Genomic DNA, 26,832 nt, shown 5'->3' with positions numbered 1-26,832 from the left:
CTGAGGGCGGGCTGCCGGTGTTCGGCCGCCGCGGCCGCGCGTCTCCGAGACCGGCGGGACCAGGTCCTGAGCGCGGCGCCGGCCGCGGGCGGAGGGCGGGGTGCGGGCCGAGCGCCGTGCCCGCGGTGCCCGCTGCCCCGTCCCTTCGCGCACGCGGAACGTGCAGGGCGTTTTAATTCGACGGGAAGCGTGTTTCGCGGCTTGCGCTGTTGTCGCAGTGCCGGCACCGTGGGCTAAACGTTTAGTGTGTGTCCCCCGCTGTCTTGGTGTCTGGGTGGCCGCTGGGGGGCGCCACTCGGCTGCTGGGACTCTCCATTCTCAGCGCTCGCGCCTCCGGCTGTTTGGCGGCTCCCGTTTTTTGAATGAATGAATGAATAAATGAATGGCCTAATGTTGGTTGGTTGGTTGGTTCTTTTCTACAGAGCAAGTTGTTTTCCTTTAAGACTTAACCTTCCCAAACCACTGGTCACACCGGCAGCCGTCACATTTAATAAGTAATTGGTGACATGGGTGCCTTGTTCCGAGGGGTGAGGCAGGTGTGTGGGGGGCGGGGCGGGACCGTGGCTCCTCTCTGCCGCCTCCTACGGGCTCCCACGCCGGCTCCTGCCCGGTCACCCGCTGCCGTTGCCTCTGAGGCTTCCAGGGGGCGTGGTTTAAACGGCACTGGCATCCGAGCCCGCACACCTGACACAAAACCGCATTTCAGCTCTTCAAAATCAGGCTGTCAGCAGATTTGCCACTGAAGCCCTTTCCCGTGCATCGAACTGTAGAAAAGAATGCAAAACTGCAAAGTTACAAATTGCTCGGTGACCGATGGCTCAGGAAGGGAAAAGGTCAGCAGGGGCCGCGCATCGCAAGGAAAGGCGTGGCGGGCGGGGCGGGGGTGCCGGGCGGGACGCTCGGCGCTGCGCGGACTCCTGGCGGCGCCTGCCACAGGCCGGGCACCGCGTGTGCAAGTCGTGCGGTCTTGACAGCAGCCTTGAAGGCTGGGCGTGCTGAGCACGGGCCAGGCCCGAGCAACGCCGCTTAAGCAGAGGTGTTGGGGCAGAGGGGACCAGCGGCGATTCGCTTCCGTGTCGTTTGTAGGGGTGGTTGGAAGAACAATGCACGTGAGGCTTTGACATCATGACATCCATCAGGCAAAGAAAAGGAATAAAAAACGCAGAAGTTTCTGAGGATTATGCAGCACAAGAAGAAAATGTGAAGTTGGAACACAAATTGCCGTCTGGTAGGTGATTTAAATGAAAGCATTTGGGATTGCTTTTATTTCTGCGTATTAAAATATCATTCCCATTAGGATAAAAATTCAGTGAGATCTAACAGTTGAGGAAATGGTTCTCATATACCCCCCAGTGTTTTAGCTTCACAGATGATTTGATTGCGATTTGATAATGTTGGTTTTACAGTTATGATTAGATGAGAGATGACAGAGCTCTGATTAGACGCCCTTCTCAGTTGTCTATTCAGTGGCTGGTGGTTATAAATCTGATCCTTGCACCTTCTAGAATAGTGCTGTCCCCCTGTTCCTTGTGTATGCTGTTCAGATAGACAGCCTTACCTCAGGGAGTTCCTCATTCCATCGAAATAGTGAAAGAGGACTCAAACCTGTTTTTATTCTTTATTTTCAGTCAAATTCCTGAAATTTTATCTTTTACTTTTTTTTATTTTGATGGGAAAAGTGGTCAGAATTTGGTAAGTTTTTAATATAATGCTGAAGACTCTTGTTTGCTAAGCCATACATATCACATGTTATTAATTACCCACTTTTTGCCTCCAGAGTTCTTAACTAAATATGGTCAAGATATTTAAAAGTGAGCATGAAAAATATATTTATGCTAGTTGCAACCATGTCGGTTCTTACAGCCAGGGCTAGTAATTTGAGGAGCAGTTTTATAAAATAAAGGTAATCTATGTTGAGAAGTCAGGCCATCCAACTCAGCCGTTAACAATGTCAGACAAGACAGAGAGAACTTTCTGAAGACCTCATTCAATGCAAATTCAAGTTTGATTTTTTAAATTAAAAAATAACTTTGAGGGTTGTTTATTTCACCAAAGCAGGATTTATTTATATCAGAAAAATAAACCCTGAAAACTAAAGAAAAGCAAAAAAGAAGGAAAACGTACTCCCCCAAACCCAGCCATTCTGAGACGAGTACCCAGGACACCTTGTCTTGTCCTGTAAATGTTCTCCGCAGTGTGGACCTTCCAGTGCGGTTTCACAAAGCTGGGTCCTACGTGCTGTGGGCAGCGTGCTGTGTTTCCCTCATGTTATGAGCGTCTCATAAGCCAGTCAGTGTGTTTCAAAATATAGTCATTGTGTGGCTGTGACATGATTTATTTTACTAATTCCATGTTAAATAATTAGACATTTTCTTTTTAACCTTTTATGTATACATACAAACAACTGTGGTAAATATCATTGTGGCCAAATGTTCGTTTAAAACTAATTATTGGGGGGGGGGAGTGTATGCCTAGATTTGGAGTTACTGGTCAAATGATAACTGAACCACAAATTATAAGAACACTGTTTATATCCTAGACACGTAGCCCATTTATTCTTCATGTAACAAACCTTGTCATTACACTATGATTATTTAACTGCAGACACAGGCTCCAGGCATTAGATGAATGAGACGAAGAACTTGTCAAGAAGCTCACTTTCCATTTGGCAGGATGGATACGTGAGAAGTAGGTCCAGTGGGGAAAGCTGTAATAAGTGTATGAAAACGGGTCTGTGGGGTCACAGCACCCCTGACTGTCTGCCGGCGTCACGGACGCTTCCCCCAGTGACACGCAGCTGGGACTTAGCTTACCCGAGTCTTCACCGGCTTAGTTATTTATCTGTTTCTGTTTTCTAGAAGGCTGTGCCAGCAGGCGACTGTGGAAGGCTCTGTCATTTACACTGGGTGGGACCATTGCCCTTTGCGCTGGACTCCTTACGTCTGTCTACCTGGCCACCTTACATGAAAATGACTTATGGTTTTCTAACATTAAGGTATGGGGCTTCTGCGACCATTGATGATTTACTCATTGGGGTGTCCAGCCGTTAGCCACACAAGCGAATGACCAACACAATGCAATTTTGCCATAAAGTTTCCACTCTTAAAAGGTTTGCCATGAAGTAAAAAGATTTAGTGAGTTTAAAGTAACATCAGAGTTTTTATAATCACTGTATTTCCTCGTTTTCGTTACGTACCCCAGTTATGCAGCAGTTCCTCTTCAAACTGGGTCATGGGATTGGTGCCGGAGGCCGTGAGGAGCGTTTTTCTGAAAGAATCAGATACAAGAGAGCCCTACCACTTGGGCTGGGGTGGAGAATTACCCGTGAAGCTTGATTATGTGGATGTATGTACAGATTTGGTCACAGTATAAACATTTTTCTTCTGTTGGTCACAGTAAAAAAACAAAAAGGGGAGAAAATGTGAAAGCCACTGCTGTAAACCATGGAGTCGTAACCTGGCTCCACAGGTGACAGCTGTGTGTTCGCACTTTTCTGGCTGTAGCTGTAGGGGGTGGGGCGAGCCATAATTTTTCCAGACAAAGGAGCCATAATTTTCATCACATTTTCAAGAGGGTTTGTGGACCTTTTAGTTTCAGGTGTGCAAAACAATGTATTAGACATTTACTCTCCTCACAAAATGATGATCCCCTTCCCCCAATCTACTACCCCTCTGACATCGTATGTAGCTGCTAGAGTCCCACTAACTCTATTCCCTATGCTGTGCTCCACATCCTGTGACTGTAGATATTAAATTATAGTTGACATTCAGTATTATTCAGTTTCAGGTCTACACTGCAGTGGTCAGGCAGGGGTTTGTGACCTTTTAAACATCCGTTTCCTGTTGTCTTCCTTTTCTCTCTCTCTAAACGTTTCTAGATGTCTTTTAATTTGGCATTGTTTTCAGAATGAGTACAGTATGCAGGGAAACTTACACATTGCCGGTGTTTTTCACCCAAATATACCTTGTTTTTGATCTGAAATGTCATGAGCTTATCTACTACCATGGCTTATGACAGTAAAATTCACCTTGAAGGGTCAAAGATTTATCATCTGTGAGAATATTCAAGAGGACTAGCGCAGCATCTGAGGACAGTTCCCAGGGGGTTTCCACAGTTCTTGCACCTTTGGTTCCCATGTTGGGATGAGTCTCCAAAGGAGACGACTTCAAATGACAAACTTCATTTCTATGAATAACTTGTAGCTGCTTATTTTAAAAACCTGTCATATTACTTTAGAGGTACAGGATGTATCTATATATCTTTATACAAATCATCATGATACCAAAGAATAATAATTCTTATCCGTCAGTGACAGTTGAGTGCTTATAAACAGATTCCCTATAACTAAGCATTTAATGCTTATTAACACAAGTATTTTGAACAAAGGCTCAAATATGTCTGTGTGGGCACGTAGCCGAAATTAAATGCTAGTGACTATATAGTGGGCGACGTGCTGAAAGAGATCACACAACTTGATTTTAAAATATAAGTTTAGTTATTTAATTTAAAGCTCACAAATGGCCTTCCTAGCGTCCTCAGGTAGGTAAGTCTTCTCCATCATCAGGAAACCTGGGCATCCTTGATCTTTACTTGCACCAGGTGAAGGAAGTCATTGTGTTTTTACCTGGTGTTTACTGAGCACCTGTTCTGTGGGTAACACTGATTTAAACTCTGGGGCCATGGAAGGAATAACAGCCTCTGGCTCTGCCTGCAGCCTTTCCAGTACATAAGTTAATGCAGTAAATGCATGTGAAGCACCTGCAGTGTGCCAGCAGGACTGTTTTCGGTGGTAGCAATACACTGAATAAGACAGCCCCCTGCCTCCGAGGAGCTCACAGCCTTGAGGACACAGGCCACTGCAGCACTTTGAAAATCAGCACTGCGACGGGGTGAGAGAGAGCATTGTGGGAGCAAGCACTTAGGACGCAGGGCCTAACCCGGTGCTAGAAGATTAGGGAAGTTTTATGGAGAATATGATCATCGAGAGACCTGGAGAATGAGAAGGGTTAACCAAGCAAATTGGGGAGGGCAGGCGGATTTCCACGTACAGGGAATACAGGAGGCGAGACAGCCTCCCAGACCTTACTAGCCGCCCCTTCCTCCCTCCCTCCACTCGCCCGCACTGCCTTCCTCGCTGCCCCTCGGGCTGTGGGCTCTTCCCACGCTCACTGCCTCCCCTCTTGGGCCTGTTCGGCTGCCAGTTGTCAGTGAGGCCCTCCCTACCGCGCTTCTCCGCTTGACCTGTTCTATTCCAGTTCTGGACCCTACATTATAAACCCCGTGAAGGCAGACTCTCGTCTCTGGTTCCCTGCTGAACTTGCCAGCAGAGGGGTGGTTGGCCTTTCTTGGTCAGTAGTATTTGTTGAATGAATGAATTCATGAATGAATGAATGAAGCAGATAGATTGGAGAACAGAGAGACCAATTAGAAGCACAGAATCCAGTGGGGAGACTAGTTTAATAGTTTAGGCAAAGGCTAGTCATTGTTTCTGATTGATACCTGTCTTTCCTTGAAGTCCTTTTCCTTGGTAACAAACGCATTATTTCTTCTCACTGAGACATAAACCCTTTGGGATCAAGGACTAAACCCTCACAGCTTTATGCCCTGTTTGGTGATAAGGAACGGTGATTCTCATTTGGCTAAAAGCACGCAAGCCGCTCAACTTTTAGTCTTTTTTCCTTATGCTGACATTGTCACTGCTATTCCCTTATCTGTTTGACATTACAGAATTTGTGTGTCTTCTCATTGAATAGCCTGGCAATGCATGGAGCCTTTAGAATAAGTGGGCTAGTCCGTGAGTGATAGCGACCACAGTACCAGGACCAAGAGCTGCCTCCGTGTCAGCCCAGTGGAAGACCTGTCACTTCAGCAGGGGTCTAAGCAGTCGTCCCGAGCTGGCAACTCGTGTCACAGCTCAGTCAAGCTGAGGACGTGAACCTAGCCAGCCAGGACACCACATCTGCGCCGCAGCCGGGTCCCCAGGGCAGCTCTGTAGGACAGTGTCTCCGTGCGCTGCTGTGTCTCCGTGAGCTGATGTGTCAGCCTGGTTCTGTCACGTTCCTGTCACGTTCATAAAGTCAGCCTTGCTGTGGCTCCCCCACTGCCCGCAGCCCAGCTATTTTTGGGGCCGTTTTTACAAACAAGTTATGTACATGAGATTTGAAAAAACTAATGACGTGTTTCCTTTGCACATTTGGTGTCATTTGTCTGGCGGGTTTGTTACACTTTGCGTTGCCAAGGACAGCAGTCAGTCACGTGAGCAGCCTTCCTTTCTTGGTGCTTCTCCTGTGGGCACTTCCGTTTCGTTACTACAGAATGCGTGCTGATGTGCTTTAGCGGCGCGTTCTTGAAAGTGCAGTTCTTCTGTCCTTCCCCCTCTTTCTGTCGTTGTCTTTAGGGCTGTGTTCACTGTCTCAGGCCTTCCCAGGGGGATCTGCTGCAACAGGAAGTGCCTGCCCGTTTTGCATCCTTCAGACAGTAACTTTCCCTGGTGTACATTTTCGTTGGCACCATCCACCAAGCAAAGTATAAATTGCTGTAAAACTGGAAAAGTGTTTGAATGAGTAAAGCAGATGTTCTCTTAGCAGGAAGCAGATGTAAAAGTCACAAATGTCTGTCTGACAAAGTACAGTGTTTGTTTCTGTCCAGCTGGTGCCGAGCTCAGCAGCTCATCATGTCTGCGCGCAGTTGTACTAATTGGGACCCTCGGTCTACACAGGCTGGGTATTAAGGGGAGGGGTGGGGGCATAGAGCCCCTGCTGTGAGTCCTGGGGGGCAGCGCTGTTCTTCTGGCCCATCTGTGTGAAGTCAGCCTTTCCTTCTCGGAGCTGTTGGCTAGGAAGCCCCTCCGTGTGAGTGCTGAGGGCTCTTACACTGCGGTTGTATGAGCGCAAAAACAAGCGTGAAAAAAGTGGGAAATGCAAGTAAAAAAATTCTACAACCACTGTATAAGACGCACCCAGTTTTTAGATCCCAATTTTTTCAAAAAAGGGTGCGTCTTATACATGATGGAAATGCGGTAATATTTGCTCAGTTAACGTCAATTCACAGCCTCTTTGGTTACTTGACCAAGTAGGAGTTTGAACATCCTGGAAAGGAGTGATACCAGTTTAGTTTTATGTTATCAAAAGCAATAGAACCGTTTTTCTCAGAGGTTAAAGATGGATTCACATGACTGCTAAGAGTTGCCTACACTGCTGTGAAAGATACATCACAAGTCAGAAGCAAATGTGAAAGCCGAAAGAGCCACATGGTTTCATGTTGTCTTTTGTATGAGGCAAATGTGCTGATGACATTCAATTTTAGAAGCTGAGTGGGCCTTCTTTTAATGTTTAATTTTTCCAGGATAAAGTTGTTTTTGATGAAAGGAAGCTCATTGTATAAGATTTGCCACCCTACCTTTCTTCCCGTTTTTTTTTTTTTTAAGAGCTAATGATAGAACATAATGGTTTCGTTTTCAAGATCAAAATTGGATGTTTATACCCTTAGGTAGTTGAGTATTTGTTTCTTCAATGCTTTATTCATGAATTGATTTGTAATAACTTTTTTTTAAAGGATAGGAGAAGTATTTAAGGCGTAGAAGAAATAAATAATTTCCAGGTCTGATGACAAATAGCACTAGTGGTTCTTTTAATGAAATATTTATTACTATTTGAAAAATAGTTGGAGGTGGGAGAATAAAAATGTGCTAAAAGAAGCTTCTCTGCTGAAAAGTGAGACATGTGTGTATTGTCTTCCCCAGTAATGTTGCGTTTGTGGCAGATAGATCTGCTACCATAGAAAAGCATAGATGGAAATGCCTTTCCGACCATATCACGGACTCGAGGCCCTGGTTTTCTGAACACTGGTGTAAGGGCACCTGTGAGGACGTAGCCATGAATCTTTGTTCATGTGCACTGTTCATGTGTCTAGGAGATGCTGAGTCTGAGGGTGGTGATAGGATGCTTCCAGAAGTCTGCCCCGTTCGCATTGCCAGCTGCCTGCACATTCTATGTTCATGGTTTAGCAATTTACAACCAAATGGATGAATAGCTATTGCTTTAAATTTTCAACTCTTCTAAAACTCAATATTTATGTAAAAGCAGTTTAAGTTTCTTATATCTGTTTTCCTACCCGAACATCTTTCCACTTGTTGAAGTAAAAGGCCCATCTCGTTAAGAGTACCCTACACTCTTACAATAGAAAGAAACTTATTCACGCCGTATGATGGTGTTAGCTTTTAGACAGGTGTCTGATGCAATTGTAGTTCTTTTCATTTGGGAGATTTTTTAATACTGTTCCTATTTTGTTTCTCTCTAGTATTAAATAAAAATGGTGGTGTGTTTTTAAGTTTTAATTTAATGTGTGAAATAAAAGTTTAACTCTGAAACGTCAACTTAAGGGAATTAGTTGTCTCCATGTTTTAAATGATTTGTTATGAAAAATTTTAAACATCCACAAAAGTGGACAGAATAAGTGTGATAAACCCCCAGCTTCTACAGTTATCAGCCTTCTCTTGTCTGTATTTGCCAACGTTTCTTAGGACTATATTTTCAGAGCTTTTTTCCACTTAAGTTGTAGTCTGTGCTCTGTTTCTATAGTGACAGTAGAAATTTAAACAAAACTAGGTCATGTACACCCATGGACCTAACTTCATTTCAGGAAGTGGAGCGAGAGATCTCCTTCCGGACAGAGTGTGGGCTATACTACTCCTACTACAAGCAGATGCTGCAAGCTCCAACTGTCATGCAAGGTAATTAAGCTCACTGTTGTTTTGGAGTTGGCTGCTTGCTTTTCAGCATTTCAGCCAAAAACTGCTTTGCACTAAAGCATTTTAAATGCTTTGTAGAACTTGTATAGTTTCTTCTCTGAACTTGTGTTGTTTTTCCTTCTAACATAGTCAATCCACGAAAATGTTTTGCTCTAGAAAAAGTTATATAATACTTTATGTAATGCTCCTTTCATTGCCTCTCAGCCCTCCTCCGTCCCAAAACTAATCTGTGCAATTTCTTGGTTTTGCTGCTGATTTTGCTCATCATTTGGAAGAGTTCTTTGCAGGTGAAAGGTATATTGTCCCAATGGAGGCATTTTGATAATACAAGTGAAATTACAGGTGTCCCCAGTGCCCCATCCGTTCCTTTATTTTGCGGTGGCCATCTCCCCACATTTGCACTGTTCAAAAGTGGTTTAGAGGGCCGGCCGAGTGGCGCGATGGTTAAAAGCTGGCTTGGCACGCCAGAGGACGCCGGTTTGGATCCCACATATGAGGGCCAGTGACACTGCCCTCTACAGCTAAGATGCTGAGCAACAGCTCAACCTGGAGCTGGGCTGCCATGAGTTGCCGACGACGGCGTGGGCTGCAGCCCCTGTGGCAGTGGGTTGCCATGGGCTACGTGTGTAGCCAGCAGCCAGCGTGAGCGGCCAGCAGCCGCAGTGAACGGCCGTCCAGAAGCCGGTGACTGATCTGCCTCACCCGGGAAGAGCGCAATGATGGTGCCAACTTGGGCCAGTGAAGCAACGTCCTCCACAACTAGACTGAAGAACAAAACGACAGCAACTTGTCTGTTCCCCTTCCCCCAATTCCCCAGCACTGTTCCCATCCCCCAATTCCCCAATAAAAATCTAAAAAAAAAAAAAGTGGTTTAGAGCCATGTTCTTTATTTACCTTTGCTGCAGCTAGTGGGAGCCCTAAAAAGGATCCCCCTGCATGATACATGCTCGATGAGCTTCACATGACACGTGACACAGAGCTGTCCCTTTCCAGACTTTGTTTGGATTCAGATATATTTCTGACAAGACTTCTTCATAGGTGATGTTTGGTACTTCTGATTTTATCACAGTAAGCAACATGAGAGTTTGGTTATCTTTCTTTTTGTGCCATAAAAATTAATCGGTTCCTGTGATAATAGCCAGATTTACCCATAAGAAGGTGAAATTCCCATCAGCCAAAACTTAAGGTTTGAGCAGCCTTTTGATGATTATTGCCCATCTGCATCATTCCAGTAGAGCTACAAAAGTGGCCTTCTGGCACTCTCCCTGTGATAGCTGCCTGGAACTCTGCTCTAGAAAACCTTTTTCTCATCAGTCGGTTGCCCCGAGGCAGTTGATCAAAGAAGGCGGGATACGTGTTGATTTTTTTTCTTCATGTAGTTGCTCCTCGTGGTCCATGGATTCGCATTTGCAAATTCACCTGCTCGCTGAAACTGATTTGTAACCTCTAAAGCAGCCTTCGAGGCGCTTTCGCAGACATTCAGAGCTTTCTAGCAATGGCAGCACAGAGAAGACTTGTGTTAGACGGGCTTCCTTGGCATGAGGACAAGTGCTGTTGGCCAGGAGTCACATGTTCATGAATTGACAGTGTCTATCCAGGAAGGTGCCTTTAAAGCAGAAACACACATAATGCAAGGTCATGTGCTGATCCATCCATGAAAATGTGTGACCAGAGGCCCATAGGAGCCTGACTGTTTCCTACGAGTTCGGCGTTGCTAATTCAGTTTTCACCACTGCCATAAATGACGAGACTCTGTACTGACAGATTCTGAAAATTACCACTTGCTTCTCCAGCATTCTCTCAGGCATTGGTTCTGATTGAAGGGCCTTCGTGTCCTTGGGGGACACCTGAAATGTCCGGAACGGCCGGGCGAGGGGGGAGTCTGCTCCTGGGATTTAGTTCGCAGAGGGCAGCAATGCTGCTGAATGTTCTACAGTGCACAGGACCGTCCCCACAACAGGTACTGGCCCCAAAGTGTCAGAATACCAGCAGTGCTGAAGTGGAGAAACTGCTGCAGAGGCGAACAGGGCGTCCTTTTCATGTCACTGTGAACTCAGCACGCTGAAATCATTTGTTCAGATTGTTCTAGAAAAGTTCACAGAAAGGCAGAGAGGGTCCCCAAATGGGTTCCACGTGTCTGTCACGCAGCCACAACTGCTGCCAGCATGACCAGCCTTGTTCCCTCTGTGCTCCTGTCCTCCACCTGGGTGGCTCTGGAGTAGCCCCCGACAGCAAGGACAGCTGCTGCCTCACCCGCAACTGTCATTGTGTTGCTCTGAGGCACGCAGCTGCTTTATGTTAACGTAGCCACATTATCATCATCACACAGTCTGAGACCCAGTCAGCCAGCGTGCTGGACTTGCCGCCTGTCTTACAGATTTTTTTTTTCCTTTAAAGATTTTATTGGGAAATTGGGGAAGGGGAACAGACAAGTTGCTGTCATTTTGTTCTTCAGTCTAATTGTGGAGGACGTTGCTTCACTGGCCCAAGTTGGCACCATCATTGCGCTCTTCCCAGGCGAGGCAGATCAGTCGCCGGCTTCTGGATGGCCGCTCACGGCGGCTGCTGGCCGCTCACGTTGGCTGCTGGCTACACACGGTAGCCCATGGCAACCCACTGCCACGGGCTGCAGCCTATGCCGTCGCCAGCGATTCACAGCAGCCCGGCTCCACGTTAAGCTGTTGTTCAGCATCTTGGCTGTAGAGGGCAGTGTCACTGGCCCTCATATGTGGGATCCGAACCAGGGCCCTCTGGCGTCCCAAGCCAGCTCTTAATCCAGTCTTAACAGATTTTTAGAGTAGCTTTTGAGATGCAAACAAAGCCCCCATACTTTGCCTGTCATCTGCCACACCTCTTTAAGTGTTTCTTTCATCTATAGGTTTCTTTCCATTTTTTTCTGGTAATTTTTTGTTGAAAACACTGATTGATCTACCTGATAGAGTTTCCACTTTCTGGATTTTGGGGCAGCCCCCAGGTGCTATTTAATGGTTTCCTGTTATTTGAGTTTCCTGTTAGTTAATTGGGGGTTAGATCTAGAGGCTCCCTGAGGTTTAGGTTGGTTTTTGGTAAGAGCGCTTCCCAGGTGGTATGGTACACTTCCATCAGGCACTTACTCTGACACATTACTAAAAAAATCTGAATAATTTTGAATGAATTAATAATTTTAACCATTTTTTTTCCTGATTTTTCAAATGTCAACCTTAGGTCTTCATGGCTTAATGTATGATAACAAAACTGAATCTATGCGGACAATTAACCTCCTTCAACGAATGAATATTTACCAAGAGGTTTTCCTCAGTATTTTGTACAGAGTTCTGCCCATACAGGTATGTTGTGTTCTGTGACACGGACTCATTATTGTAGCAGGTCAAAGTCAAAATCTGCCATGTTCAAACTCACATGTTCTGATCTTTAGCTTGGTATAAAAACAGCAGTATCCTAATTTTCTCCATAAATATCGTGAGTTATGCTTTTTATGTAATGTTTTATAAGATATTTTGTACATATAGATGCTTCCTGACTTGTCATATATGTGTGCGGTCTAGAAGTGATAAATATTTTCATAATGGAAACATGTAATCACTCCGCACTTATCTTTGAAATGAAAAACGGTGGGAAATTAGCAAATCACAATGCCCACCTCTCGTGTGAATCAGGTAAAAGTGGATGAAGATGGGTATGAACTGGCCTCCAGCCAGAAGCTGGGTGGCACAGCCCTGTCCTGCCCTGGAGCACTGGTGGGGAGCAGGGCTGCCGGCCGGGTTCGAGGGACGTGCTGCGGGCCCTGCTGGAAGCGGGTGTCAGCTCCTGAGCGCTCACTGTCTGCTGCTGTGTTTAAACTGGGGCTTCCCTAAGAAACATGTCTTGTTGTTCTATTTACAGAAATATTTAGAGCCAGTTTATTTTTATATTTATACCTTATTTGGACTCCAAGCCATCTATGTCGCTGCCCTTTACACGACCAGCTGGCTCCTGAGTGGCACGTGGCTCTCGGGACTGCTAGCAGCCTCCTGGTATGTCACCAACAGGTGAGTGGGGATCAGTGGGCCCCTCCCCACTGTGAAGTGTGAGCAGAGTGAAGGTGCTGCGGTCCAGCTCTGAGGGGGCTGCTCTGCCCCATGTGTGTGGATGGTGGTGTTTCCTCTTTGGTTTATCTGCTGGTGTTGGTCTCACTTAATGAGGTGAAAGTCCTGCCTGTGTGTATTTCCAGCTGAGGGACAGAATAGGTGAAGAGATCATTCACAGTAACCCAATTCTGTTCACAGCTTGCTGTGTGGTCAGTATTTCTCCAGTCACACATCTCGTCTCTGAGAGAGGTTTAACCATAGCTTCACTGTCACCTTCAGAGGGTTGGGTGCAGCTCCTGCTCAGCCGTGCAAATGCAGGGAGCTCTCACATTATTCAGTGTCTGTTGTTAGTCTCTAAATCCTGCAGCATTGTGAAACAGCACATTTTTAAAAGCATGTTCAAGATGCATTAAATTGTTCCTGACCTACCATAGCAACACCAGTACTGAGAAGGAGACCTAAGGCTTGAGCACAAACTCTGATACTGACTTGATTTTATTACCTAAACAAGTTAACTTTTCATTATAACCTACTGAGTGCTTCCTGTGTGCCAGGCACTTACAAGGTGCTTTACATGCATTCTTCTAACAGCCCTGCAGAGGAGGTGCTCTCATTATCACCATTGCAGAGGCGAGGAAATCCAGCTTACAAGGTTAACTTACAATGCTAAGGGCCGTGTGTGCGTGTGCACGTGTGTGTGTGTGAATACACATATATACAGGTCAAGGCGTATGTATTTATATAAATGCACACACAGCTACATCTTGGTCAGAATCCCAGCGAGGGCAGAGACCGTGATGTTATGCTACCTCTTACAATCGTGCTCTAACTTGATATTTCTGCTGAGAGTAAATGAGACTCACGTTCGACCAGACGTTTGCTGACTGCCCGTTAGGGGTGGCTCCTGGTCCTGGCTCAGGGATGAAAGCGTAACTGTGCTTCTCCTCTGGGAGTTCACTTGTAGGGAGGGAAGGAGCTGTCAGTGACGAACTTAAGACTCAGCATAAAGCCTTGGAGAAGACAGAGGTCCCAGTTGGCACCAGTGACATTAGAGCCAGAAGAGAGGCTGTCGGCACCAACGCTCATGGGTTTAAGCGCCATTTCTGCCACGTGGCTGTCTGCACACATGTGGGCAGCTTCCCTGCATCCCCTCATGCCTGTTTCGTGTCACGGGTGCCCGTGAGGAGGACAAGTCCCTAAGCCAGTAGCCAGCACCTGAGTATAGTTCACGTCACGTGTTTCTCACGTCAGGACATCTTGAGGTGAGGACAGTAGAGGTGATGCCTGGCTGTTCTGTCCTCTGCAGAATCGACACGACAAGAGTGGAGTTCACCGTCCCCCTGAGGGAGAACTGGGCGCTGCCGTTCTTTGCAGTGCAGATAGCAGCAGTTACGTACTTCCTGCGACCCAACTTGCAGCCTCTTTCTGAGGTAAGGTTCTGGAATCCTTCACGTGATCCTCATGCTTGTTTTATTTGAGAAGCTTCAGAAATGGGCCTGCTGGGTGTCCCAATGCGTGCACTGTCCTTATCGCGGGAACAGCTTTAACGTGAGTGAATGAATCTTTTCTTTCTGAGCCTTTTCCTACTTGGCAAAGAAAACGCTTTCGTTTCTGTTGTTAAAAATTTACTCTACATATACCCCTAACTGGTTGCCACAAACCACAGACGGTCCTGCAAACCGCCTGCGTTTCTAAGCAATGGCTCCTAAGAAGTGATTTGATGCCTTGTCGCCTGCACACTCATGTTGAGGACACACATCAGTGTGAATATTAATGTCAGCGTGGCACATGAAGACGCTGAGAGCTTAAATGACAGGTGCAGGGTTTTCAGAGCAGCAGTGGATGGTTTCTCTGTTTCTCTGTTTGGAGAACACTTGTCTGCGAGGCTCTGTGCCGTGGGAGCGGCAGGTCACACGAGGTCTTCTCTTCCCAGAGGCTGGCGCTTCTTGCTGTCTTTGTGTCCACATTCCTCTTCAGTCTGACGTGGCAGTTCAATCAGTTCGTGGTGCTGCTGCAGGCGCTGGTGCTGTTCACGCTGGACTCCCTGGACCTGCTGCCGGCCCTGAAGGTGAGCCCGCTGGCCCTTGGTTGACACAGCCACTGAGCGTGTTCTGTCCCAGTGTGAGCTCAGAACATGCATGTGCTGCTTCACTTTGTGGAAATGCGCTGCAAGCTGAGTGAGTCACGCGGCCTCGTTCAAGCCCCTTAGCTTTTGTCCTGCCTACTGTGCATTAAAGGATGGGTTTATTTGGTGGGTTATAAAACTGGAAGCAACAAACAGACACTCACACACACAGGCAGCAGCATGGTGGTTACCAGAGGGAAGGGGGCAGGGCAGAGAGCGTGAAGCGGGGCCAAGTGTGTGATGACGGAAGGAGCACTGACTCTGGGTGTGAGCAAACAGTGTGACGTACAGATGATGCGTTGTAGAATTGTACACCTGAAACCTCTACAATTTTACTAACCCGTGTCACCGCAGTCAATTTAATTTTAAAGAAATAGATTTATTTGGAGCACAAATATCCTTTATAGCGATGGAGATGACTTAAATCTTAAATATAACTCTTAAAATGGGTTGCTATGTATTACTTTTTTTTTCAAGGAATTTAGTAGGTGTATAACAAGTTTTCATGGCACTTTATAAAATTTTCATAGTAACATTTAACCAATCTCTACTGACTAGAAGAAAGGCTAGGATAATTCTTCATGACCTTGGAGTAGGCCAAGCCTTCTTAGATATAACACAGAAAGCACAAGTAACTAAAGAAAAAAATAGATTAATTGGACTTTATCAAAATTAAAAACCTTTGTGCTTCGAAGTATACTATCAAGAAAGTGAAAAGACAACTCACAAAAGAGAATATTTGCAAGTCATATATGAGGTTGGACAATTAAGTTCACAAACTCATCCTAGAAAAAGTGCTACGTACCTCATTGCTGAATATCACTATGGTCACCTTCAAAGTCCTCCTCATGAGAAGCTATGTACCGACACCAGCGCCTAGTCCACCCTTCAAAGCAACCCTTCAAAGCAATTTGGGAACGCTTTTTCTGGAATGGCCATCAGACCTGTCGTCGTATTACCCTTGATGTTCTGAATGTCATCAAAGTGTCTTCCTTTCAATATTTTATCTTCAGGTAAAGAAAGAGGTCATTGGGGGCCAGATCAGGTGAGTAGGGAGGGTGTTCCAATACAATTATTTGTTTGCTGGCTAAAAACTCCCTCACAGACAGTGCCGTGTGAGCTGGTGCATTGTCGTGATGCAAGAACCATGAATTGTTGGCGAAAAGTTCAGGTCATTTTCATCTAACTTTAACGCAGCCTTTTCAGCACTTCCAACTAGTAAACTTGATTAACTGTTTGTCCAGTTGGTACAAATTCATAATGAATAATCCCTCTGATATCAAAAAAGGTTAGCAATATCATTGCAACAAGTTTGCGAACTTAATTGTCAGACCTTGTATCTATAAGGGACTTGCAGAATACATAGAGAACTCTTACAACTCTTTCAACAATAAAATATGGACAAAGGAATTGGATAGACATTTCTCCAAAGAAGATATATTCATGTTCAATAAGCACATAAAAAGATGCTCAATGTCATTGGTCGTTAGGGAAACGCATATCAAAACCACAGTAAGACATCACTTTCCCACAGTTGGATGGCTAACATTTAAAACACAAAAAGAAAGAAAGAAACAAGGTAAATAGTAGCAAGTGCTGGCAAGGATGTGAAGAAATTGGAACTCGCATACCTTGCTGGGGGATTTAAAGTGGTTCGGCCACTTTAGAACAGTTAGCATTTCCTCCAATGTTAAACATAGAGTTGCCATGTGACCCAGCAGTTTCGCTGCTAGGCACAAACCCAGGAGAAATGAAAACAAGCTCAAGGGTTTTCATGAATTTGTACATGAAATTTTGTTTTCATTTTTTTTGTAAAAATCTGTACATGAATCTTCATAGCAGCATGATTTGTAATAGCCAAAAAGTGGAAGCCACCCAAACCCCCATCAGCGGATGAGCAGGTAAACAAAACGTGGTCCATCCATACAATGACGTGTCATTCAACAATAACAAGAATGAAGCACAGACAAACGCTACATCATGGGCGAACTTTGTGCTTATAAAAGCCAGTCACAAAAAGCACATACTGTCCAAAACATCTAGAACATGCAGCTCTATGGAGACAGAGAACAGATTCGTGTTGGGTGGGAACTAGGGGAGGGCAAAGAAGTTAGGGCTGATGGACACAGGATTTCTTTGGGGGAGAGGAGACTATCTTAGAATTAGATAGCGGTGATAGTTGCACGACTATAAGGTACACTAGACGTCATGAATTGTGCCCCTTAAATAGGTGAGTTTTACGCCAGAGCCAGCACGATGTGCCTGCTGGGAACCTAGGCTGGAAAGTGCGAGGCCGGGCCCCCAGCGGAGTTTTCCATCTGATGGGAAGTTAGGCACACACGTATTATAGATAAAATGAAGCAATATGCAAGACAGTCCTAACCAAAGTGTGGAAAACCAGGATATAATGGAACCTGATAACATACTGAGTCTGGCTGTCAACAGTAACTGTAAGAGATTTTAGCAGAAAATTGAAGACTGCAGCCTGCTTTTGCCTGTTTCCAGAACGTTTTTATACCATTGTTCACTTCCTTTACTTCACATGATCTGTTGGTTCCCTGTTTCGTGTTACAAACTTTTAAATGTTCTGTAATCAAATGTTAAGGAAACAGCGGCATGTGACCTAGTCCCCTTTGTAGGTTGTGGTAGTGGGGCTGGGTATGCTCTGCATGCTTCTGTAACTTGAGGTGTGCCGGCCCCCCCACGGGTCCGCAAAATCCTTCACCCTTGGCTGGTTCACTGGGGCCCCTCTCCACCCCTCCGCCCTAATCCGGCGTCGCCCCCCCCCTCCCCGCCTCAGCGTCTGACCTTGGCCTTGCAGGCGTCGCGGCTGTACGGCGTCCAGATTGCAGGTCTGCTCCTGGTCTGCGCGCTTCAGTTCCTCAATTCCATGATTCTCGGATCCCTGCTGATCAGCTTTAACCTTTCAGTGCTAACTGCAAGGAGACTTCAGGTAGGACGTTTTTTGTCCTTCGTCAAAGTGTGCTTGGTTTTTACTTGTGTGGCTTGTTGGAGCTCCTTTTCATGCTACATCCAAAGGAAAATATGTCCAAGTTCGCACTGAAAAGCGCTAAGGGCGTTCATTATGTGCATTTTTGGAAGTGTATGGCATAGCATTTGTCATTTCTCAGAGAATTAGAATCTTAGTCCACTTATTAGAAACAGACTTAGTTGACTATCAAAACCGTTAGTTCTCATTCATCCTTTTAACCTTAATTATAAATAAACGTCACTCATGTTTGAACTCTTTAGATATTATATTTGATAATCAGTAAGGTTGGCTGAGAGTTATAAGAAAACTAGTATATATCAAAGAGCAGATGACTTTTTTTATACTGATAGATCTTTTGTTTAATCGAGTTATAGCTACGCCTGTGATATATGAATTAATGGATGAATGATCAAAACATCTGTTCAGTATATATGCTGAGGACCTTCTAAGTGGCAGACTCCACATTCAGGTTGCAAAGGTCTTTAAAAAAGAAAAGACTAGGACACATTTGCCCATTTTATGGAGCTTCTTAATAAAGGATTCATTTACTTTTAGAAAATTAGAAATATTAAAACTGTAACCTCATGAAAATTAGTAGGTTATATTTCTACCTATTTTCATTCCATGTTGCATGATCCAATGTTTTAAATCCTTAAGTAACCCTTTCTTAAATGCTTGTGAAGTTATATTACAATTTAAGAATTAAAACTCAACTCTTTTAATTTCTAGAAAAATCTGAAAACTGGAAACTTCCTTAATAGGCTTGGCAAACTGTTGTTACATTTATTCGTGGTTTTATGTTTGACGCTGTTTCTCAACAACATTATTAAGGTAGGTTAATAAAATGACATTTAATTTAGCATTACTAAAAAGTTACGAGTTTTACTTTAAAAAGGCTCAGTTTTAACTTTGTTTCAGAAACAGGATTTTAGTCATTGATTTCTGTTCACTCTTTAACATGTCCTACCTTGAACTCACCTTTTGAGGTATTAAACTTTTTAGAAGCTCAACTCTAAAAGCATTAAACAAGTATTTAAATTTAAGAATTTTACACTTTAGAGACCCTTTTCTGCACTATGGTACTAAAGAAAAGATGGCATGATTTTTAGTGGGATAAGTTAATAAATAAATAAACTGGCCTTCCTGTCAGAACCGCAGGGTTTGTTGAGATGGCTTTGCCCCTTCTGGAAGGCTGGCCTCAAGACAGCACACGTGTGCAGGTACAGGACAGGCTCCGTCAGCATAAGAGAACAGCAGCCCCTCTTCCTATCGGTTGACAGTCAAAGAAAAAGAGGCCTTCCTCAACCAGACACATTAAACCCTCCACCCCAGGCCCTTGTTACTAGGTTCTTAAGCCCCACACAGTTTGGTGCATGCCCAACCTTCTCTGGGCAGCGTTTCTGAAGGCCTGGCTGGAGGAGAGTGGACCTGTCTCCCTGCTCTGCAGTGCGGGGTCTGCACCTGGCATGTGCAGGGGAGGGGCTGCACGCCTGGACCCCCGTCCTAACTCTGCAGAGAATAATGTCCGTTGAACTGCCCATGATGTTTTGCCAGTGACAGGAATTAGGAAAACCTGTCTGTGAGTCTCCCTGCTTTTCATCTGGTACCCATGGGGGAACCTGCCCAGAGTCTCAGTTCTAGGACTGTCAGGGTTCTCTTAACCTGTAACCCCGTGAGTCCCATGAATGCTTGTATGTTCCCCCTGCTTCTGTGCTGGAATGTGTGAACCCAGGCTTGTGGCTCATCTCTAGCAAATGTATTTTCTGTCCTAACCTTGGTTCTGGAGTTATCTTATGTTCATTTCTATCTTCATTTTTCTTCTGATACAATTTCTCCCTCGTTTGTGTTAATGTAGGTTTTTATAAGCCATAAATCAAAAATACAATTCTGTGAATTAAAACCATAACCACTGCTGGTAAACACTGGCATTTGTCCGTTCACCAGCGCTTCCGGGTGACTGCTGGCCGCTGACTTGTGTGTGACCGTCTCACAGTGGCCGCATGTGCAGGCAGAACCCCAAAGCTGACAGGCTTGAGCACGGCGCTCCTTTAGGCTTCAGGTCCCCCACTGTTGGTTCTAGATCTAAAAAGTGGTGCTCAGCGGGCTCCCGCGGTCTATTTTCCCTGAAGCCAAGACATTGTACTTAGGCACGAGGTTCTGTCAAATGGTTTTCAGAAAAAGGAACGGGGCAGCTGGAAAGCCCCAGCTTTGGAATTCCTGTCTTGAGACCCGTTGGGAACATCACTGGTTTTACACACTCACGTGCACAGTCCTGTGAAGCTGGACGCTGAGTCTGTGCATCGGGAAGCCCGCTCGGCACTAACGCCACTTTCCTTTGTCCCGTCCCCGTAGAAGACCCTGAATCTGAAGTCAGATGAACACATATTTAAATTTCTGAAGGCCAAGTTTGGGTTTGGAGCAACAAGGTATGACTGAGTAAAATCTCTTGTTTTTTACATTTACTTAAAAAAATTTGTGTTTGCTTATCCTACTAAATCAGCAGGGAATTGAAAACGTAAGTTGTCCTTGTGCCTTCAGCTGTTAACTCTGGGCTCCTTTGGAGGGAACGACTTGTTCACGTACCTCGTATCGAGTTACCCACTTGGCTTTCCTTTTGTCCCCAGAGATTTCGATGCAAATCTGTATCTGTGTGAAGAAGCGTTTGGCCTCCTGCCTCTGGACACATTTGAGAGGCTCTCCGACACTCTGCTCTTCTATGCTTACATGTTTGTCCTGTGCATCACAGCGAGTGCGGCCCTAGCTGGCGCCCTCCACAACCTCAGGTACTGCGTGCTTCAGAAGTCTGCCCTGCTGAGCGGCAGAGAGCAGCGCTGCTCAGCTTCAAGCGCCTGCACCCTCAGCAGCCGCGGGGTTGTCAAGAGGCCACAGAGGGAGTGGGTGCCGTGCCCATGGGCCTGGGTCAGCCCTGGCCTGCACCCTTGGGAGCCGTGTGGCCCCTGGCCCCGAGTACAGCCTTTCCATTCCCTGCCTGTACAGGGGATACTGAGAGTACTTCTCTGTTGGTTTGTGAGAAGTAAGTATGTCAAAGCCACATGAAAGCCTCCAAACAGCCCCTAAAGGATTCTGTAGATTCTCGCTGTCGTCAGCTATTACCAATACTATTATCAGTGTTGTTACTGACCCCCAGCCTCGATTGTGTTCCTGTTGGCAGCTGCGTGCATTTTTTTCCTTTCTGCCCCTAGCTGCCTTTCTTATTTCTCATGAATTCTCGAGAGCTAGCTGTTGTTTGTTTGCTGCGCCTTGTTTAAGGGCTTACAAAGGCAGAGTGGACCATGATTATTAGCATCTCCTGAAAGCCTTAAGAAATAATTGACAACTTTTTCAAACTTAGCATGCCTACTGCTCTGCTAAAAGAAAAGGTCAGGGTGTAAAGACAGAACTTGCAGAACGCCTGCCTGCTACGCTGACGGGGGTTTTGCACTTACTGTCCCTGTTAAATGGAAAGGAAGTTAAGGGCAAGAAGTTGAAGCTACTGTCATTTATGGAACCTTCCTGAAGCTCAGAAGGAAGCCCTTTCTCAAAGTGGTCGCCGTGCCACTTGAGGTGCGGTGAACTGTGACCTACGCCACCAGGGGCCGCGCTGGGGAACAGCTTCCAGCGAGCCCAGACCAGTGAGGGCCTTGTCACTGCTGAGAGTAAAGCGACATGGAACCATGAAAATCCTGCATTGCCTAAACTATCTTATCATCTACCAGAAGTGTTCTTTTTATACCTAGCCCAAGGTGAAACTTAGCCCTGTGAGGGTAGGTGGAGGTTATTCTAGAGTCATTGTCGCTGAACAATGCAGACACACCCGGTGTGGGCAGGACCTGGCCCGGCGAGGGCACAGTGTGGAAGAGCCTCAAGCACTCCCCAAGCCGACCTGGTTATGGTTATAGACCAAGCGCTTAGAAGGGCGGCAGGACTTCTGCACAAGGAGAGCCGTTTAGGAACTAGCTGTGGAGTAACGGGAAAGGTATTTCACCAGTGCCAGGTGTGCTGGGGAGGACCGTCCTCATGTTCACACCACACGCCCACATCGGTGCAGGACAGGACTGAAGGGCACGCCGCACAGTAGGCGGGGCCGCAGCACGTGCCCCAGAATGCACCCCCCTTGCCGGAGGCGCCTCTTGCTGGGCACGCAGAAGCCCGAGTTGGGCTGTAATAGGTACCCCGTAAGTGAAGACTGTTACTGGGGGTGGAAATCACCTCGGAGGCCATGTTCCTTTTCTTAGGGACCTAGGCTGGTAAGGGGAGTTTCTAGGACATCACACTTCTCACTCCACAGCAGCACCTCGCATCCCGGGCTGGATGGGGCCTTGCCAGAGGCGTTCTTTGTATCTCAAAGTGGCCGCCCTCACTGTGGTTTGCTCTTCCCCCCAACAGCAAACCACCGCATCCAAACCCACTCATCCGCCTCCCCGTCCCTGAGGCGGGGACAGCCAGACATCACGTGATTCCCAGTGGGCTGCCATGTGGGACACGTGCTGTGAGGTGTCCTGCCAAATAATGACCTTGACACTAATAATTAGCCCCTAGGTCTAAGTACACATTTGTAAGAAACGGAAACAAAGAGACGTATGTTAACCACCACAGGGACACAGCCAGCCAACCCAGGCGATGGGAATGATTACAGGGCAAATGGTACATTTTCCTCAATCAACAAACGGCCTGGGCTCAGGGGGTACTTTTATTGACTGGGAGATAATTAAAGAGACAGTGATGAAATGGGGTGTGAGAGATTTGGGTCCTGATCAAGGAGAGACCTGAGAAAAGCAACTGCAGAAAACGGGAAAAGAACGTGAGCTGGGTGTTCGATGGCATTAATGAATCGCTATTAATTTTATGGGTGGCATCACTTTAGGTGCCACATTTCACCAAAAGGCATCTGTCAGACACACACATGAGCACTGGAAGGTTTAAATGTGACCATTCCTTCATAAAGGAACTGAATCCCAAGTTTATGGATACATTTTTACTTATTTGTAAAAACTTGAAAAATACTGGTAACTTGTAAAACATCTTTCAAGATCTCTTAAGTGACCTCAAAAGGATTTTTTTGGGCCAGCCGAGTGGCGCAATGGTTAAGAGCTGGCTTGGAACGCCAGAGGGCCCCTGTTCAGATCCCACATATGAGGGCCAGTGACACTGCCCTCTGCAGCTAAGATGCTGAACAACAGCTCAACCTGGAGCTGGGCTGCCATGAGTTGCCGGCAACGGCACAGGCTCCAGCCACTGCTGCAGTGGGTTGCCATGGGCCACCATGAGTAGCCAGCAGCCAGCGTGAGCAGCCAGCAGCCGCCATGAGCGGCTGACCAGAAGCCGGCGACTGATCTGCCTCGCCCGGGAAGAGTGCAATGATGGTGCCAACTTGAGCCATTGAAGCAACGTCCTCCGCAACTAGACTGAAGAACAAAAGGACAGCAACTTGTCTGTTCCCCTTCCCCCAATTCCCCAGCGCTGTTCCCATCCCCCAATTCCCAAATTTAAAAAAAAAGAAAAAGATTTAACTGAAATTATATACCCAGCTTTAATTTTGTTTGTGTGCTATTTTGTTCAGTGATTCTGCGAGTCAGCAATCCACGGGTAGCGTGGGGAAGGGCGCAGTCAGCCTGAAACCGGACGCTGCCTACAACTTGGCGCACACCGTTTTGTTTGGACTCTTGGCGTTGAGTACAATGAGGTATTTTTGTCAGTCTGTCTGATTTACATGTTTATTCAACCACTCATTAATGACATAATCTAGCAATATAATTTGGGAACTGACAGTCCTCTTCATTCATGATTATGGTTCCCATGAAAATGTCCTTGTCTACTGCCCTCTCCCAGGACAAAATCGCATTTATAACCAGTTTTTTCCTAAAGACCAACAGTCCTCATTTTTACTGATGTGATAGTTCTCAGGAGGCAGTGGAGTTAAGAGCTAACCTTTGGCAGGTGTTTCCGCAGACTCTCAGTAACATTTGACCTTCACTCCCTTTCTCCCCCAACAGAATGAAGTACCTCTGGACGTCACACATGTGTGTGTTTGCATCTTTTGGCTTATGCAGCCCTGAGACGTGGGAGTTACTCCTGAAGGCGGTCCGTCTTTATAACCCAAAGAGGGTCAGTGCTGTCCCCTTTTCCGTTTCGTTTTTATGACTTAGTATTTCTTTTAGTTACCATCAGTCTGATAAAATGGATACTGACATTTGAAGCTAAAAGTACATAATTGATACATTATGATTTTATAAGGAATTATTTCTTAATTTTTAATTTTAGTTTTTAAATGATTTCTATTTTCTCATAACCTTTTTAATATAGTTAGATGTCCTCATTATACAAAATTTAGAAATACTGAAAAGCACACAAAAAAATTTAAAAACCTCAGTCATCCCATTACCCAGAGCTGTCTCTATCTAATTATGCTGTATCATCCTACAGATAATTGCTAATAAGTGCATGGTAATGGTCGGTAGCCTGTGTGTGCAGCTTGGGATTGTCCTGCCCTGCGGGCTTCCGCTGTGGCTACAAGTGTCTGGGCCCCTTACGTTGACCCTCGGTTGCTTTGCATGTTGGAGACTCATGACCCACTGACTTTCTTCCTTGTGTAGCTGTGTGTGATGCGGTTCTCGGTGCCGATGCTAACACTGCTCTACGTGTCTTACAAGGTAAGACAGTTTCCTCGTTCTTGTCATGACTTGCGGAATGCTTGCCCTGACGATTAGCAAATGGAGTGGTTTGTGTAGGTAATAAATGTCCCCTTAGCTGCTTATGGCAACTGGCTTTAATAGCAAGCCTGATCTGTTTCCTAAATAGTATTTACAAAGTAAAAATATAGTAAAAACGACTACAGTTTAACCAGTCTAATTAATTTTGGCTTTGGCTTACTATTCAGCTGATGCAAGTTCTGAAAATAAAGGTGATTCCTGAACTTTTTTATGAATAAAGTAGAAAAGTGATTTTCCCCCTTTACCTGCCTTATGTAAAGACTGCTGTCTCCTACATGTTTTATTAGATGCTCAGAGTCACCTCTGTACAGGGCTGGGCACATGTAAATAAATGCAGTCTGAGATGAGCCCTGTTATCTGTCACTCAGTTTCAGTAGAAAATAATGAAATTCTTCATAGTTTCAGTCGAGTAATTTCAGAAATAATGTCAACTGTGCTTCACTTCTGAGAACCCCCATTAAGAGACTTGAGTCATTAAGTCGACTACTTTGTGTCTCTTCTGTCGCATCTTTGATATTTAGAGGCTTGAATTGTCACCTTGGCAGGTAGCCCAACCTGTCTTATCCAAGTGAGCTCTCAGCCTCTCTTTTTAAAACAGCTTACATATTTTGTAAGTTTGGATGTTTTTCCCCACATTTTAAGTTAGAACAGTGGATTTCTACTGTGCATAGCCCCTGACGTGGGAGGGTGTCTAACGCGGGGAGGAGGACTCACCCACAGAGAGGATTGGCTATAGAAGCTCAACACTTGGGCTCATTTGCTTATATTTTCATGTAAGATTTTGTTTGAAGCAAAGGGTTGATTCTAAAAAAAAAAAGTTTGATAATCACTTTGTTGGATGATTCTATTGTCAGTATTTCAGAAACTTATGTTGTATCATGTTCCTATCTGACAAAACATTTACAGTGACAGGCAGAGCTCTCCAGATGCCAGAAATATAGAAACAGATTATTTCTACCACCCTGTCTTTCGGAATTTGATGACTCTAATATAAATAAATGGAACTTCTTAAAAACATCTGAAAAGCCACAACTGAGGATTAAGCAGCGTGCAGGTTTAAGCATGAGTGAGGTAGCTCCCTTCACATGTGGTTCTTAGGGGACCCGTCCTGGCGGGGAGGCTTCAGTTCCTCGCGTTTCTGTGGCACCTCTGATGGCCCCCTCACACCATACCAGTCGCCCATTGTCTGTGTGTGGAGGCTGAGTTCTTTTCTGTCGCAGCTATTTTGAAAGTTTATTGATTTTTTTTAAAAAGCTACATGGGGACTTAAGTGTCCTGTTGTTGATAAAACTGGGGGAAGACATAGTAGATGAAATAAACTGCGCTCTGGAGCCGTGGCTCTCAGCATGTGGTCCCCACCAGCAGCCTCAGAACCACCTGGGAACTGTGGAAACATGTCTGGAGTCCAAAAGTTGTGCTCTGCCCAGCCCTCCTGGCCAGTGCTGGTCATGGGGGTGACCTGTGCACTGGGGGGTGTTAGCAGCAAGCCCGCCTCTACCCACCTGGTGCCAGGAGCACCTCCCTCCAGCCATGACCATCAGAACTGTCTCTAAACAGTGCCGAACATCCCCTGGGCTGGGGCCTAATCCCTCCCCTCACCAGTCTGGAGAACCACTGCTGTGGAAGAACTGAAAAGCCACCATGCCCAGGGACCTTTGCAGATATTCCCTGAGAGGCAGGATTGTAAAAAAACCTGCCAAAGACCCGCTGGGCTGGCCTCCCTCGGTATTGGACTGAAGAGAAATCACTGCGTAAAGCGGTTTGGCTCTTTCAGCTTCTCAGCACTTGCATGGTATAAAATCCCCCAGAAAATAAAGATGATACGTATGTTGGCAGTTACCCCGAAGTGGAATATGGTTTTCCACCATGGAGCAGATTCCCCTGTGAGGCATAGGAACCGGTGTTTCAAAGCCTGGCTTGAGTTTTGCATAGCAACGGTAATGAGGACCTCAGAATTTCTTGTTCATAACTCCAGCCTCGCTGTATGGCGCTCCAGGAGGATCGTGGGAACAGGGAAAAGCATTCGCTAGTCCCCCTCTTACCAGTGTTGCTGTCCTTGGGTTGGTCAGCTCATGCAGGTTGCTGAAATCGCATGTAAACTCTTGTTGATCATTCAGGAACAACATTTAGTTAATTCAACACTTTTATGTTGTTTTAGGAGTTCACCATGAGACTGTTACTAAATTGTA

At 45.8% G+C, this 26,832-nt stretch overlaps 1 protein-coding gene across 2 annotated transcripts in view; it reads left to right on the top strand.

Annotated features, from left to right (window-relative positions):
- Positions 1 to 525: 525 nt before the first annotated feature.
- Positions 526 to 26,832, top strand: part of DPY19L3 (dpy-19 like C-mannosyltransferase 3) — a 39,416-nt gene continuing 13,109 nt past the window's right edge. The window contains exons 1-15 of one of the 2 annotated variants that reach the window (XM_019642658.1): positions 526 to 833; positions 1,087 to 1,228; positions 2,862 to 2,995; positions 8,641 to 8,731; positions 11,954 to 12,075; positions 12,632 to 12,777; positions 14,123 to 14,246; positions 14,750 to 14,884; positions 17,763 to 17,894; positions 18,663 to 18,764; positions 20,286 to 20,359; positions 20,558 to 20,716; positions 23,494 to 23,616; positions 23,927 to 24,038; positions 24,527 to 24,583. In XM_019642658.1, the coding sequence (XP_019498203.1) occupies positions 1,126 to 1,228; positions 2,862 to 2,995; positions 8,641 to 8,731; positions 11,954 to 12,075; positions 12,632 to 12,777; positions 14,123 to 14,246; positions 14,750 to 14,884; positions 17,763 to 17,894; positions 18,663 to 18,764; positions 20,286 to 20,359; positions 20,558 to 20,716; positions 23,494 to 23,616; positions 23,927 to 24,038; positions 24,527 to 24,583 (1,614 nt within the window). In that variant the 5' untranslated portion in view covers positions 526 to 833; positions 1,087 to 1,125. Of the gene's footprint in view, positions 834 to 1,086; positions 1,229 to 2,858; positions 2,996 to 8,640; positions 8,732 to 11,953; positions 12,076 to 12,631; positions 12,778 to 14,122; positions 14,247 to 14,749; positions 14,885 to 17,762; positions 17,895 to 18,662; positions 18,765 to 20,285; positions 20,360 to 20,557; positions 20,717 to 23,493; positions 23,617 to 23,926; positions 24,039 to 24,526; positions 24,584 to 26,832 lie in introns of both variants that reach the window. The other variant, XM_019642652.1, reaches the window with a different exon arrangement.

Source organism: Hipposideros armiger, unplaced genomic scaffold (genome assembly GCF_001890085.2).
Source record: "Hipposideros armiger isolate ML-2016 unplaced genomic scaffold, ASM189008v1 scaffold_4, whole genome shotgun sequence".
NCBI lineage: Eukaryota > Metazoa > Chordata > Mammalia > Chiroptera > Hipposideridae > Hipposideros > Hipposideros armiger.
The sequence above is the reverse complement of the archived record's forward strand: the minus strand, read 5'-3'. Positions and strand labels throughout refer to the sequence as shown.